The following is a 12,953-nucleotide window of genomic DNA, read 5'->3' as shown; positions in this document are numbered from 1 at the left end:
TTAGTAAACTGGGTTCTGTCATTTCATCTGCTGAATTAGAAATGCTTGTACACACCTTTATCTCATCTCGCATCGACTACTGGAACGCACTGTTCTCATCACTTAGCCCTTGATTGTCTGCAGCCAATCCAGAATATTGCACACACAATAACTCACTGGGTTAAATAGGCGGTCTATTACCTCTTTAAAGATTCTTCACTGGCTCCCAGTTTGATATTCTCACTATTACTTACAGAGCATTGCACGGTCAGGCTCCCATATATGTGGCTGAACTACTACGCCTCACTCATCAACTCCTTTTCTTAGGTCAAATAAGCAAAATTTGCTTTCTGTCCCAAAACCGGTAGTGATAAAGCTTTTGAGGCTGTAGCACCTAATGGACTGCTCTGCCAGCACCCTTATGGTCTGCTGATTCTGAGATTTCTTTGAAAAGGCAGCTAAAGACATGCCTGTTTAGACAGTCATCTGGGTAACCTGTACGCACCAGGCCTGCATCTTATGTATTTATTCTGTACTTTTATTTGCACTTTTTCTTCATGTGGCTCGGGTGGCTTCTGTGATTTCTTATATGTTATTGTTTTTGTGAAGCACCCCTGTCTCTGAAAAGCACTATACAAATAAAGTTGACTTATCTGGTTACTTTCTTACTTATTTTTCCAATTAGTTCACAAAAGCAAATATGAAGCATTGTATGTTATTGTGTAGTTTTGGTGAATTTTCACTACTTCTTAATTTCAGAGCCAGACAAGCCCCTTTTAAATAAAATGTTAATTACACTAGCTGTTTTCTTTGTTGATAGTTATTTCCTTGTGAGGCCTCTAGCTACCAACCACCCTCTACCACTTAAATATGATGTGGCAATACTTTTTAAGCACAGCTGACCATATCTTACCATATATTCTTCAGACTGATTAACATTACACAAACACCTACTTTAGTAGCCATAGATATCATCACAGATGCCATGAGGGATAAACATCACCGTTCACCCCAGCACACATAGCTAAATATTCCATCAACAGACAAAACATCAGGTGATGTCTGCCATTCTTTGTTTGACAATGTCGTGTGACAGCCTACCTACAGAGTACAACAACATCTCTATTTTTCTATTCACACACATTGGACTTCTTGTTGGAAATTGTTAAGGAATGAGTTGAGCCAAGTCTGGCTTAGTAAGATAAAATATATTTCCATGAAACCAAACTAATCATTTACCTGAATCAACAAAAACAGCATTACTTCAGCCACCATCTGAAAAATCTATGTAAATTGTTACCTTTCTGAACTTCCGTATGGAAGCGTACTCAGCTCCAGTTGGATCTTGGATGGCCAGGGAGTTGACCGAAGACAGAGGCGACCTGTTGACCCCACTCGTACCATTACCTCTAGCTGTTATCGGCCCGTTAATGGTGCCATTCCCTCTGCCATTCCCTCTGCCATTCCCTCTGCCACCCTGTGAGGAAATACAAAGAAACACACATATTTTTTGTATTACCACAGATGTCAAATGATTTGCCACATATCTGAAAACAAATCTGCAAAGCACCCCAAACAAGGCCAGGCCACTGTCATCCAACTTCACAGCAGCAGCTCCAGCACTTCAGACCTACATACACAAGCTGATGATGAATGCCATCTGCAGGCAAAGAAATAACTGTTATAGCTGTTACACTAATTGCCTGCAGGTAAATGTTAAACTTTTTTGCCTGACATCAACACGTCTACATCTGCAGGTCTAAAATGCAGCTGCTATGACTTTCCTTTTCCGCAGGCAGCACAGTGAGCCACTGGCTCTGTGAGTGGAGCCAGTCCCATGGGGCGATTCACATTGAAATTAAAATATAAGTTTACAGTTTTGTGTATGTACGTACGTTCCCGTTCCCACTGCGAGCTCCGTTGGCCTGAGCTGGGGGGCTTTGGGCAGTTCTGACTGTAGCCGGAGTGTTGGCTGATGTGGTTGGTGGAGCCGACTGTACCTTCGGGCCCGTGTCACCTTCCCGGACACCTACACTTTCATACAGTCCATCATCTAGGCAGTGGGTTGGGGTGGGGTTGTTCCGTATGCCCACCTCAGTGTAGGTGTGGTCTCTAGCCTCCCCTCCTCCTCCTCCTCCTCCCCCATCTCCTCCTGTTTCCCCTCCTCCTCCCTGGCCAGATCCCTGGGGACTGGTGGGGATCTGGGGAAGCTGGCGCCCATGGGAGGGCCTCAGGTCTGTCTGGGAGCGCCGACTGTGGAGGAGCAGGAGGTCCATACTGGCCGGACGGCTCTTACTAACAGCTGCACAGAGAAGAGGAGGAGGAGGAGACGACTGAAATTGTGCAACAGCTCAGGGTTGTATATCATATATTGTCACATACACACCTTCACTCATCACTTACAGTTTCCATTGCAGGGAAAGCGATTGATCTCATGCAGCCTGGTGTCAGATTTGCTCATGGAGTTCAGTTTTGGGTGTCGGAGGGAACCCTGCTGTCACACACATATGGAGGTTAATGCACGCAAACACATGTATGTATATGTGTATACAAGCCAGCTATTCAGGGAGAGAGGAGACATGGGAAAGGGCAGAAGGAGATGGAGACTGTGGGGGTGGGGGGTGGGGGTAAAATGAAAGCATGTCTCACCATATTTACAGATGTCCCTTTCTCTCCGGCTGGGGGGTGCTTGCTCTTGCTTTTTCTGACACAACATCAAAGTGAGGAAGGTCAACGGGAGCCGGTGGACAAAGAGAGAACATACACACACTCAGAGCAGATAGATGCTATCAACATCTGACTATGGTCAGGGCATAAAAGTCCTTGGTTGATAACAAGAGTCGAGTCAAACAGTGAGTGCAGCATGACTCAGGTTTTTGCCAAAGCGGAGGATGTCCTTCACTGAGAAACTTTTGTGTTTCTTTTTTTTTTTAGGTCTTTTCACAATAAGGCCAAGCAAACTCACAATTATTATTTTGTAGTTTCCTCCGTGCTAACTCCTTTTGCCATTTGGCTTTACTATCCTCTGGTTTTAGTCTTGTGCAACAACTGTATCTAGTGCAGTGTTACGCATCATTGTGCATCCCTGGAGGTAGCTGTAGGAAACTGTTGATATGGTGAGAGAGTGTCAGAAGACAAACGCTCCTGGGTGCTGGAGTGAACGTGAAAACTATTCTACATCCCATCCCTTTTCTCTCACTTTGGGGGTTGAGGAGCTGCATCTCATATAATGTGAGATCTCATCGCTACACTGCAAAACACAATGTCGCGATAAAGATGTAATTTCTGGTTTGCAAACAGGTTCGGGAATCATACAAATACCACATAGTTATACAAGTTGCTTGAAATATAACTGAACACAACAGTCAGCTGTGTCAGATCCATGGCACTAGAGCTACCTATTGTCTCCTCCAGTGAGCTGAAACTCAATCCTATTCATACAAACATATGGCCCTGATACCCCAAGGGCACCATGAGAATGTGAAGAGAGCTCCCCTTGGAGAGGTTGATAATAACATGGCACAGGAGGGGGTTTACGGTAAAAATGACATGAAGGCATGAAGATGTATAAAGAAGGGCATCAATTATTTTGCAAGTTTTACAAGATGTTCACTGGAATCCTTTGAATCTAAAAGAACCAGTGAGGGGAATTTTTAAATAAACAGTACAAAATCAATAGCAGTAGGCCTCTCTGTCCAAGATCTATAATATTTGTACATGACAAAGTGGTGAACTGCTATACGCTCGGCCCCATAACATCACTGACATTCAGTGGGGATCATATATTTCATTCTTTAGATCTTAACAATAATGTGGTTTTATTTCCATGACATGAACCGGTTTGACATTTCTCTACATCCTTATCTGTGTATCCCATGGCAACAAAGCCACAGTGCATCCTCTGATTGGTCCCTGAGGGTTCTGAAAAGAGAGAGAGAGAGAGAGAGAGAGAGACAGAGACAGAGAGAGAGAGAGAAAAAACGTAGGCCGTTCCATTGCTCTTGCCTGGCTCAGAGTCTGATCCTCTTTAAACCGCGGGGTGTTCCATTGCTTTTGCCTGCTGAGGTTTCAGCTTAAGAGAGGGTGGCGTGAGGCCACACTGACTCTGGCCTGTCTCCACAGTGTCCTGTAAGCATCATTTCATCTGATCTGACACTCACAGCCATTAACATTCATTACTGCCACTCTGGTCAGAGCAGGGATAAAAGAGCCCGAGAAGACAGAAAGAGGGAAGAGAAAGGAGGGAGGAGAAGAGTTCAGAAGAAGTAGAGACACATCAAAAAAGGGAGTAAGATGATGAGAGTGATCTGGGACGGCACGGAAAGCTGGCAGCAAAGATGACAAAACTCTGGCTGTTCTCTTTTCTTATTTCAGTCTGCCCCATACTTTTTTTCCCCCTTCACATTTCAAGTCGCGTGACCCCGTCCCCTTACCTTTGGCAGCCAACACAGACAAGGACAATAAGGATGGTGACCACAAAGGCGGATGCTGCTGCGATGGCTCCCAAGAGCAGCAAGTTTTTGTAGTTGGAGTCGACATCTTCCCTGTAATCCATGACACCCACTCCCTCTCACTTACTCACTCACTTCTACTCGAGCTCAAACTCTGCACAGGAAAACCTGCAGAGATACGGGCGGAGGAAGAAAGAAATAGAAAAAGATACAACATATGAGTGACATGGGAGATAAGAGAAAAGTGAAGAAATGCTGCAGAGAGCAAGGTGCTAAGTGTGTGTCTGTGTGTGTGTGTGTGTGTGTGTGTGTGTGTGTGTGTGTGTGTGTGTGTGTGTGTCTGTGTGTGTGTGTGTGTGTGTGTGCTTGGTTTGCCTCTGGCTTTTTGTCACTGTCTCTTTCTGACATATCAGTTTCTATTTTTGACTCACAAGGAGAATAATGCACAGAAAATAGAACACCTTACAAGGCAGCCACTACGAGCACACCAAAAAAGGTTTCATTACACTCTTTCTTTTTGTTGTTAAAAAAAGATCAAATGATGCCGTAACATTCATCTGACTAGCCAGAGAGATTCTTGTGTTAGTTTAACAGGAAAAACCAACAGAGCCAGAGCCCCCCCCCCCCCCCCCCCCCCCCCCCCCCCCCCCCCCCCCCCCCCCCCCCCCCCCCCGCCGCCGCCACCCACAGCAGTGTCTCACTGACAGAAGGACTAGATCAACTGCTGCTACACTTCATTTTCTGGCACGACGTTTGCTTTTGTTTTGCTAATCAACAGTGGCTCAAACAGTGGTACACATTGTAATGATGTTGTACATACAAGGTAGCGCTTTCACCTCTGTTATACCTCAAGTCCTTCTAGCTCTCTGACACACAAGGGCAAATAAACCCTCAACAACCACCCACTCCACACACACATACACGCACACACACACTATTTAGTTCGTGTCAGACAAAATTATATCTGAGGAGGTTTGCATGCTGTTGCTACACTATTGGGTTAGTTTAGACAGATTTGTATATTTCTTGCACAGTCTTCTAAAAACAATTTCAGAGCACAGAAAAAGAAAAAACATCGTAGGGTTCTATATAAACTGTGTAGGTAAAAAAAACATTGTTACCGAGTTAACTACTAAGTACTGTTAACTTAACTACAATTGTGGAGTATAGTTGATGTTTTTGAGTATTTCCATTTTGCATGACTGAATACTTTTCACTCCCCTATATTTCAGATAGAAAAAGAGGTCATTTTTACTTACTGGATTTATATGGCAGTTGTAGGTATTGTACTGTACTTTCAATATCAATAAAATATTTCTGATTAATACGATACTATGCAGTGTTAGCGTTTTTAAAGGAATAGTTTTTGGGAAATAAGCCTGGATACCAACTTCATGTCTGTGCATAAAGTATACATTTGGAGTCAAGATATGTTTAACATAAACCTTAAATGGATAGCCCGGGCTTTTATTTGCTTAAATCACTGAACTCACCCTGCCTATATTTGGGACAGGCATTTATATGGGACAGGCCTTTAATTCCTTTACCATGCCGGTAAATCTGAAAGAATAAGACTTCAGTGATTATTGTTTCCGTAAAATTAACTAAACAATGAATTGTAGAGACTCTAACCAATCTAACGATGTGTATGCTAAGCAGCTAATCTAAGCAGCTTAGAACTAGCTCAAGCAGGTGTCCTGGTAGTCTTTAAGAGGTTTCATACATCCAAAAACCAGACAAGGCTTTTAATTGAGACCTGCGTTTATTTGTCAAAACGAGTAGCAACGTGTAGGCTTTTAAACCTAAACGTACTTTATTGTCACATACACATACATGTAGCGAAATTCATCCTCTGCAGCCACTGTACAGCGCCCACGACCTTCTTGCTGTGAAGCAACAGCGCTAACCAATTAGATTGACGTTTTCGGTAGCCTAGCTTAGCATAAAGTAGAAAGTGGGAAATAGTTAGACTGGCTCTGTCCAAAGCCAAGACATCCACCTACCAACACATATTAAGTGTCTTTTTTACATGATGTATCTTGCTTTTTTATTATGAGCTACAGTCTTCTCATGTCACTCTCACAAAGAAAGCAAATAAGCATAATTCCTGTTGAGCTATTCCTTTAAACAAACTAACAACATTGCTTCTCCCAGGCTGCAACAATGAATCAATGAAAGGAATCATTCTTCACAAGAGGCATTTTACTACAAATAATGTGAAATAAAAAAATATTGATTGCCGGATGTTTACTTTTAGTGGAGTATTCATAGATTGTGGTATTGGTGTGTTTTAAGTAAAGGATTTCAATAATTTGTCCACCTCTGGTTAGCCCTGATTTAAACAAAGAAATTGTTGATATAAATGAAGGAGTCCAGGATTGTGTTGCAGCAGCTATTTTTAAATTTATTACAATGTCCTACTTAAATACAGTATGCATACATGGAGAAACATGAGGTAATAGTACACATGTAGTTTAGAAATAGAGCGGAATAGCATAGTGATGCTATTTGGTTAGTTAGGCTAACTCTACTGGCATAAAGGTTTGTAAACTGAGGTATATGTGTTGGTTTTGTGAAATGCAATCTAAAATCACATCACATAAATATTTGGCCATAGTCCATATAGGCTGTGGTTTATAGGTACAGAGGGTGATTCTCTAATTGGAAGTTGGGGGTTCGGTCCCCGGATATGTCCTTGGATACTAAACCCCACATATCTGGTAACAACTAATCTCTACATAAGTGTGTGGTCCAACCAGATTTTATTTAGTGATGCGTACATCTCCATTATACAGTATACATACACAGTAAACATCCATGCTACAAGTAGGCTACGTTTGAGCTTACAAATAGCGGATGCAACCGGCCCCTGAAGTAGAGCCTCCAAAATGTCACTCGAACAGAGAATTTGTTCAGTTTGAGGTGCAAATATGTTCACAATTACTGACTTCATCAGCACAAGACATTTTGGAATTTGGAACAGCTGTCAATACCTGCACTCATTGCTCTGCACATTTCACCAGAGGCACAACAACGCAACACATGAATACACTATACATACGCTGTACATTCCTTTATAAACAGAGACAATGGCAGCAATGTGGTTAAAGTATTAGATTAGAGTGAAAGCTGAACATCAGGGATTCAAATGACAAAGCAAGCAGTGAACAGAAGGAGGTCGTGGTGAGCTACTGTATATATTGTGTGTGCACGCACGAGAGAGAGAGATTGTGGAATATACTACCACAGGATCTGGCTCTGGCTTTCTGTTTCTTGGAGATAAAACTGCATCTTTTTTTTCTCCCTCCATGTCCTCTTTTCTTGGTCCCTCTCTCTCTCTTCCTCTAGATCCCCTCTCTTCCTCTCTCTCTTTCTCGCTGTCTGTCTGCCTGACCCTGCAGATATGTGAGGCGATGCACAGCGAATGAATTAGCAGAGCAGAGGCCTCAGACAGCCCTTTATGGAACAGACAGACGGACAGACAGGCAGGCAGAGATGCAGATGGAGCACAACGCCGTGGAGAGAGCAACAAAAACGAGAAGGAGAGGATGAATGGATGGGAAGGGTAAGAGAGAGGTGATGAGACACAGGAGCATATCAGTGGGATGAAAGGACAGACAGGATGGGAGAAGATGCAAGAAACCGGTGGGGAAGGCAGAGAAAGAGGGGAGCACACTTATGAAGAAAAATGTGGAGGGGAGGGTGTGATAAAGAGTGGGGGAGGGAAGGGAGAAAAGAGAGTGATGAGACGAAGAAGATGAAGACTGTGAGAGACATAGCGGGGAAGCCTGGGAGAATGTGCGATGAGCACAGGGAGGGGGGAACAGAGCGAGAGAGATACAGAGAGAAAGAGAGAGAGAGAGAGAGAGAGGAGGCGATGAGAAGGAGGTCATCAGCGGTCTGTTACTGCCTGCATTTTGTCAGCCCCCTTCTGAAATATTCAGAGGAGAAACACATACAAGGGGTGCGTTTCTGAACCGCCTGCGAAACACAATGCAGGATGGGAGCACATGTCTAGCAGCATACTTAACAGTTTGTGAAGCTCACAAGTGGTGAACAAGACTCCGGAGGAGGAGTGGCAGTTTCTGTATGAACGCCCATGCAGCACGCTCGACAATGACACACAGCTAGGGTGCAAGAATGTTTATTCCAGCATCTGTCTTCATTTCAGAGCATTAGTAAAATGATGACAATGATAATAACAGTATATTGAGAATGATGGCGATGGGTGGGGATAGCCCTATCGATGCCTGCTGCCGGTGATGATGATTCTAATAAAGCTGTCAGTGGTGACGGTGATGATGATTATGAAGGGTGCAGCTACTAATACCGATGGTAATGATGGTGATAATGAGGTCAAAGTGAGAGCTGCGAAGACGTGTTGAGGGGCGGATGCAGGCAGCAGATCTGGCAGAGCAGCAAGCAGGATGCAGCAGTGCAGCGCAACCACAGGGTGGAAGGTTTCGTCTGTGTCTCAGAGTTCACACACACACACACACACACACACACACACACACACACACACACACACACAGATGAAAATAAAATAAAACACATACACCAGCATAAAACGCTAGATTTTTCTGTTGCAAATCTAGCTACAATCTTTGGATTGCACAATCGCTTTGCAATGGAAAGTCAAACAAACCTGCTTTTTAACCCTCAGATGTACAACTGGGGTCTAACAGACTCTGCAGCCTCATTATTATGCAATATCTACCCAACAAAAGCTAATTGTAGTTTCTACTCCAAGTTTTCTTAAAATAGATTGTGGGAGAGAAAGTCAGCTAAATTTCCATTTGCCCTAAGGACAATCAGAGGTTTTAATATCTTTAATATCCAGGTCTCAGCTTAAACAGACCCCGTTTCTTTTTTATGTTTCTTTAAAGAGTGTATGTTATCCTTCACACATTCTGTCAGACCTTGTTACATGTTGACCGAATTCATTAAAACGGCTTATGACTGACATTTTTCTAGTAACAGGATTCAACAGACCCTAATAGCATAATGCTGGTTTTCTTGCCTATTACACTCGGATCACAGCACTTCTTCAAAAGTGGGACATTTGTCTTTTTAGGTTATGCTTAAAAATAAGCATAACCCGATTTCAGTAAAGTTTCAGGAATAACATTTTACATTTACAGTTACATTTCGAATTACATCATGAGTTGTTGTAAATTGTTAATGCTTTCAGTATTCAAGAGATGTTGTTTCCGGCTTTCTGCAGAGGATAGCTTTTACTGAAAGAGCAGCATAACTGAATAGAACTGACTTCAATAAGAACAGAGCCAAATGCTGTACAAAGCATAAACTGGGTGGCTTTTGGGAGTGTATATGAAGTATATTAAGGTTAACCTCAGCATTTCTTAGGTAACTCCCTACAGTCATCTAAAATTAAAGAAATCTGTGCAGCTGCCATGCTAATCCTTGTGTACTGGGAGGCTCTCTTATAACAATTCACAATCACAGCACTCTAACTTCTGACTGACAGGCTACATCAAAGAGAATTTCATCATCAAGTGTATGGTTGTTACCACACTGAAGCATATGGACGTAAAAAAAAAATTTGAAAAACATTTTCTGAAGTATCAAAGTGATCCAGTGATAACTGTCTGTACATCCACAGCTACATTGTGAACAAGAACTGCTAATAGGTAACTCGGGATACTTTTAACTCCATGTCATCGTAATAATAAAAATAATAATAATAATAATAATAATAATAATAATAACAATAATAATAATAATATTAATAATAATACAGTAGATTTGTCTAGCGCTTTTCAAAGATGCTTTACAGGGGGTAAGATGAAAGTAATTGGTTAAAAAAAGAAGACGAGGGGAGAGAGGGGAAGGAAGTAAACTGGGGAATGCAGTCTTGAAAAGGTGGGTTTTTGAGGGCCTGTTCGAAAGACGGCGTAGAGTTAGCCTGTCGGATGTGGCTGGGGGGGGGGGGGGGGGGGGGGGGGGGGGGGGGGGGGGGGGGGGGGGGGTGCGTTCAAGAGGGAAGGTGCAGCAACGGAAAAGGCCCAGTCACCCCAGGTCCGGTGCTTTGTCCTGATGGTATTATTTTAAATCTTAGACTTCTGTTTACATCTCCCCATCTTTACAAGCCCCCAAATTATAGTTTTTTTTGGATTCAAAGCACGAGCAGGGCAGAGGATGAGCATGCCCCAATTCAAAGTAAGACAAATAATAATAATAGGAGTGACAACATTTTTCATGTCACACTGTCAATATATGTCTCATCAGAGTTATATCGACCGATATCAGCTTAGTGCAGATATCAATGTATATGTAACAAGAGATTGCAGCAGGTACTTAAGAAAGTGTCAGCATTCCATAGTTTGTCCACCAGAGATCACTGACAAACTGTAAAATATCCCACTTAGTACGTATCTGTTTGTTTATGTCATATGTTCACGTAAAATTTCTTTTTTCTGCTGATACATCCTTTATGGATTTTTTAAAAACCCTCAAATATCAATATCAGTATCCATCTGAAAAACTTCCAGTATCAATCGAATTTTGAAATCTCTAACATTTCTGGCAACAACTCAATACAATGAAAGTGTATGAAAGAATAAAAATTTTAGGGCTCAAAACATTAAACAATTTTGGAAACGTCCAACTCTTTTCTGTATCTTTTCTGAAACAATACCCCAGTTACTCACTTCCATAACCCAGAGGCCTCAATAATGACAGTTTTAATTGGAACTTTACTTTCGACTTAAGAAATAGTTCCTATGAAAACTGTTGAAGGCGAGGGCTGTTTTCCAACCTTGAGCGGCATAAATGTACTTCCATTCAACTCCTTTGTATTAGAGTAGTGGCAGAATTTTTCAGAGATGGGTATCTTAAAACCTCAGCCCAGAAGAAAGAATATATCTGCCTCATGGCCACAGAGCACTTTAGCTGAGAAAACATGTTTTTTTTTGTGTGATTTAGGTGAATTGATACCTTTTCAAATTGTGTTGTAACTACATTTTCAATGCATTACAGATCCAACAAATAGTAAACCTGTTCCCCTGAACTATATTTATGCTTTTGCACTAAGTAAGTATTTCCAGAGAGGCCATGTTGGGGGGTTTTTCAGTTCTAATATGGTCACATCACATGAGTCAGAGTTTGAAGTTATGACTCTCGCAGAGGTTTTAATTTGCATACACGCACTGAGACAATATTATGAACTGACATTTTACCTGAACGTACGCATGATTCTACACCGATTTCATTTTACACAGCTTACATAGAGAGAGAAAGAATGTAACTAAGTACATTTACATTAAAGTACTGTACTTAAGTACATATTTGTACTTTGCTTGAGTCTTTTCTTTTCATGCCATTTTCTACCACTACTGGCTCCTAGCTATTTCATGGCTCCGTCTTCACAAATGTGATGCTTTTTCATTTTAATCCTTTTAATAGTTTTAATTTATTTTCTATAGTTTTGAATTTTGCATTATTGGTTGGACAAAATAAACATCATTAAGGTGTCACTTTGGACTCTGACAGCATTTCACAGATTTTTTACAAACCAAACGATCAATCGATTAATGGAGAAACACAATCAGCCGATAATGACAACAATCATTAGTTGCAGTCCTATACAAAATAGTTAGAAATGAGCCCCACATCAACCAACTACAACACTAAAATCTTGATCTTACAGAAATGCACGAGTTATAATAATCTATTTGATATATTATATAATAATATCACAGTCACAAGCGCCATTTATCTGCACTGAGTACTACTACTTCATAGGCTACATTTTCCTGATTATACTTACATACGGTTACTTAAGCAACATTTTCAACGGAGGGTTTTACGTTTTACGTTTGACGACTGACATACCACTGCCTTTATATATATATATATCTTTCCACTCTCCTCCATATGACCTATATGACCTTGTAGTGTCACTTTGAGAAGTGCCTATGATCTCGTTTCACATTTTATTGTGTTCCATGCAATGCAGGGAACTGGACTTGGTCTTGACTCAGTCCCGCCCTCCCTCGGTCTTGGTCTCGGCTGCTCTCAGCCCCTAAAAGTCTTGGTCTTGTCTCGGTCTCGATAAACTCTGGTCTTGGTCTTGACTTTGTCTCAGTTTGGGCGGTCTTGACTGCAACACTATGACCTTGTGCTCCTCCCCACCTGAGAACAGTAAACTTGCTGCCTGCACTTATCACATAAAAACTCCCACAAAAAAGCCTCTTTTCCCTCTCCACATTAGATTTACAAAGCCAGCATCCATGCAATTATCCTAATTGTAGCAGAGATTCACAAGGCCGATATGTCCCCGTCATGTTCCTGAGCGCAGCTTTCAGTCTCTGTCATCACATTAGGACAAATCCACCAAAGTGATTATTATCAAGGGCAACAATAGAGCAAACCACCGAGATATGAGGGTTGCTGCATATGAGTGTGTGTGTGTGTGTGTGTATGAGTGTAAAGCACAGTGATTACTCAATAAATGAATTAAATGAACTAAGCATATGCCACTTCACAGGCTTTACACAA

General features: G+C 41.8%; 1 protein-coding gene across 1 annotated transcript in view; it reads right to left on the bottom strand.

Moving 5' to 3' along the window:
* Positions 1–12,953, bottom strand: part of LOC123975769 — a 42,872-nt gene that overhangs the window by 9,171 nt on the left and 20,748 nt on the right. Inside the window, exons 3-7 of the mRNA XM_046057503.1 lie at positions 4,413–4,598; positions 2,629–2,683; positions 2,383–2,470; positions 1,875–2,281; positions 1,280–1,456 (exon numbers count right to left, since the gene is read on the bottom strand). Of these exons, the coding sequence (XP_045913459.1) occupies positions 1,280–1,456; positions 1,875–2,281; positions 2,383–2,470; positions 2,629–2,683; positions 4,413–4,534 (849 nt within the window). The 5' untranslated portion in view covers positions 4,535–4,598. The remainder of the gene's footprint in view (positions 1–1,279; positions 1,457–1,874; positions 2,282–2,382; positions 2,471–2,628; positions 2,684–4,412; positions 4,599–12,953) is intronic.

Source organism: Micropterus dolomieu, linkage group LG08 (assembly GCF_021292245.1).
Source record: "Micropterus dolomieu isolate WLL.071019.BEF.003 ecotype Adirondacks linkage group LG08, ASM2129224v1, whole genome shotgun sequence".
Classification (NCBI taxonomy): domain Eukaryota; kingdom Metazoa; phylum Chordata; class Actinopteri; order Centrarchiformes; family Centrarchidae; genus Micropterus; species Micropterus dolomieu.
This window is presented reverse-complemented; position numbering and strand designations above follow the sequence as displayed.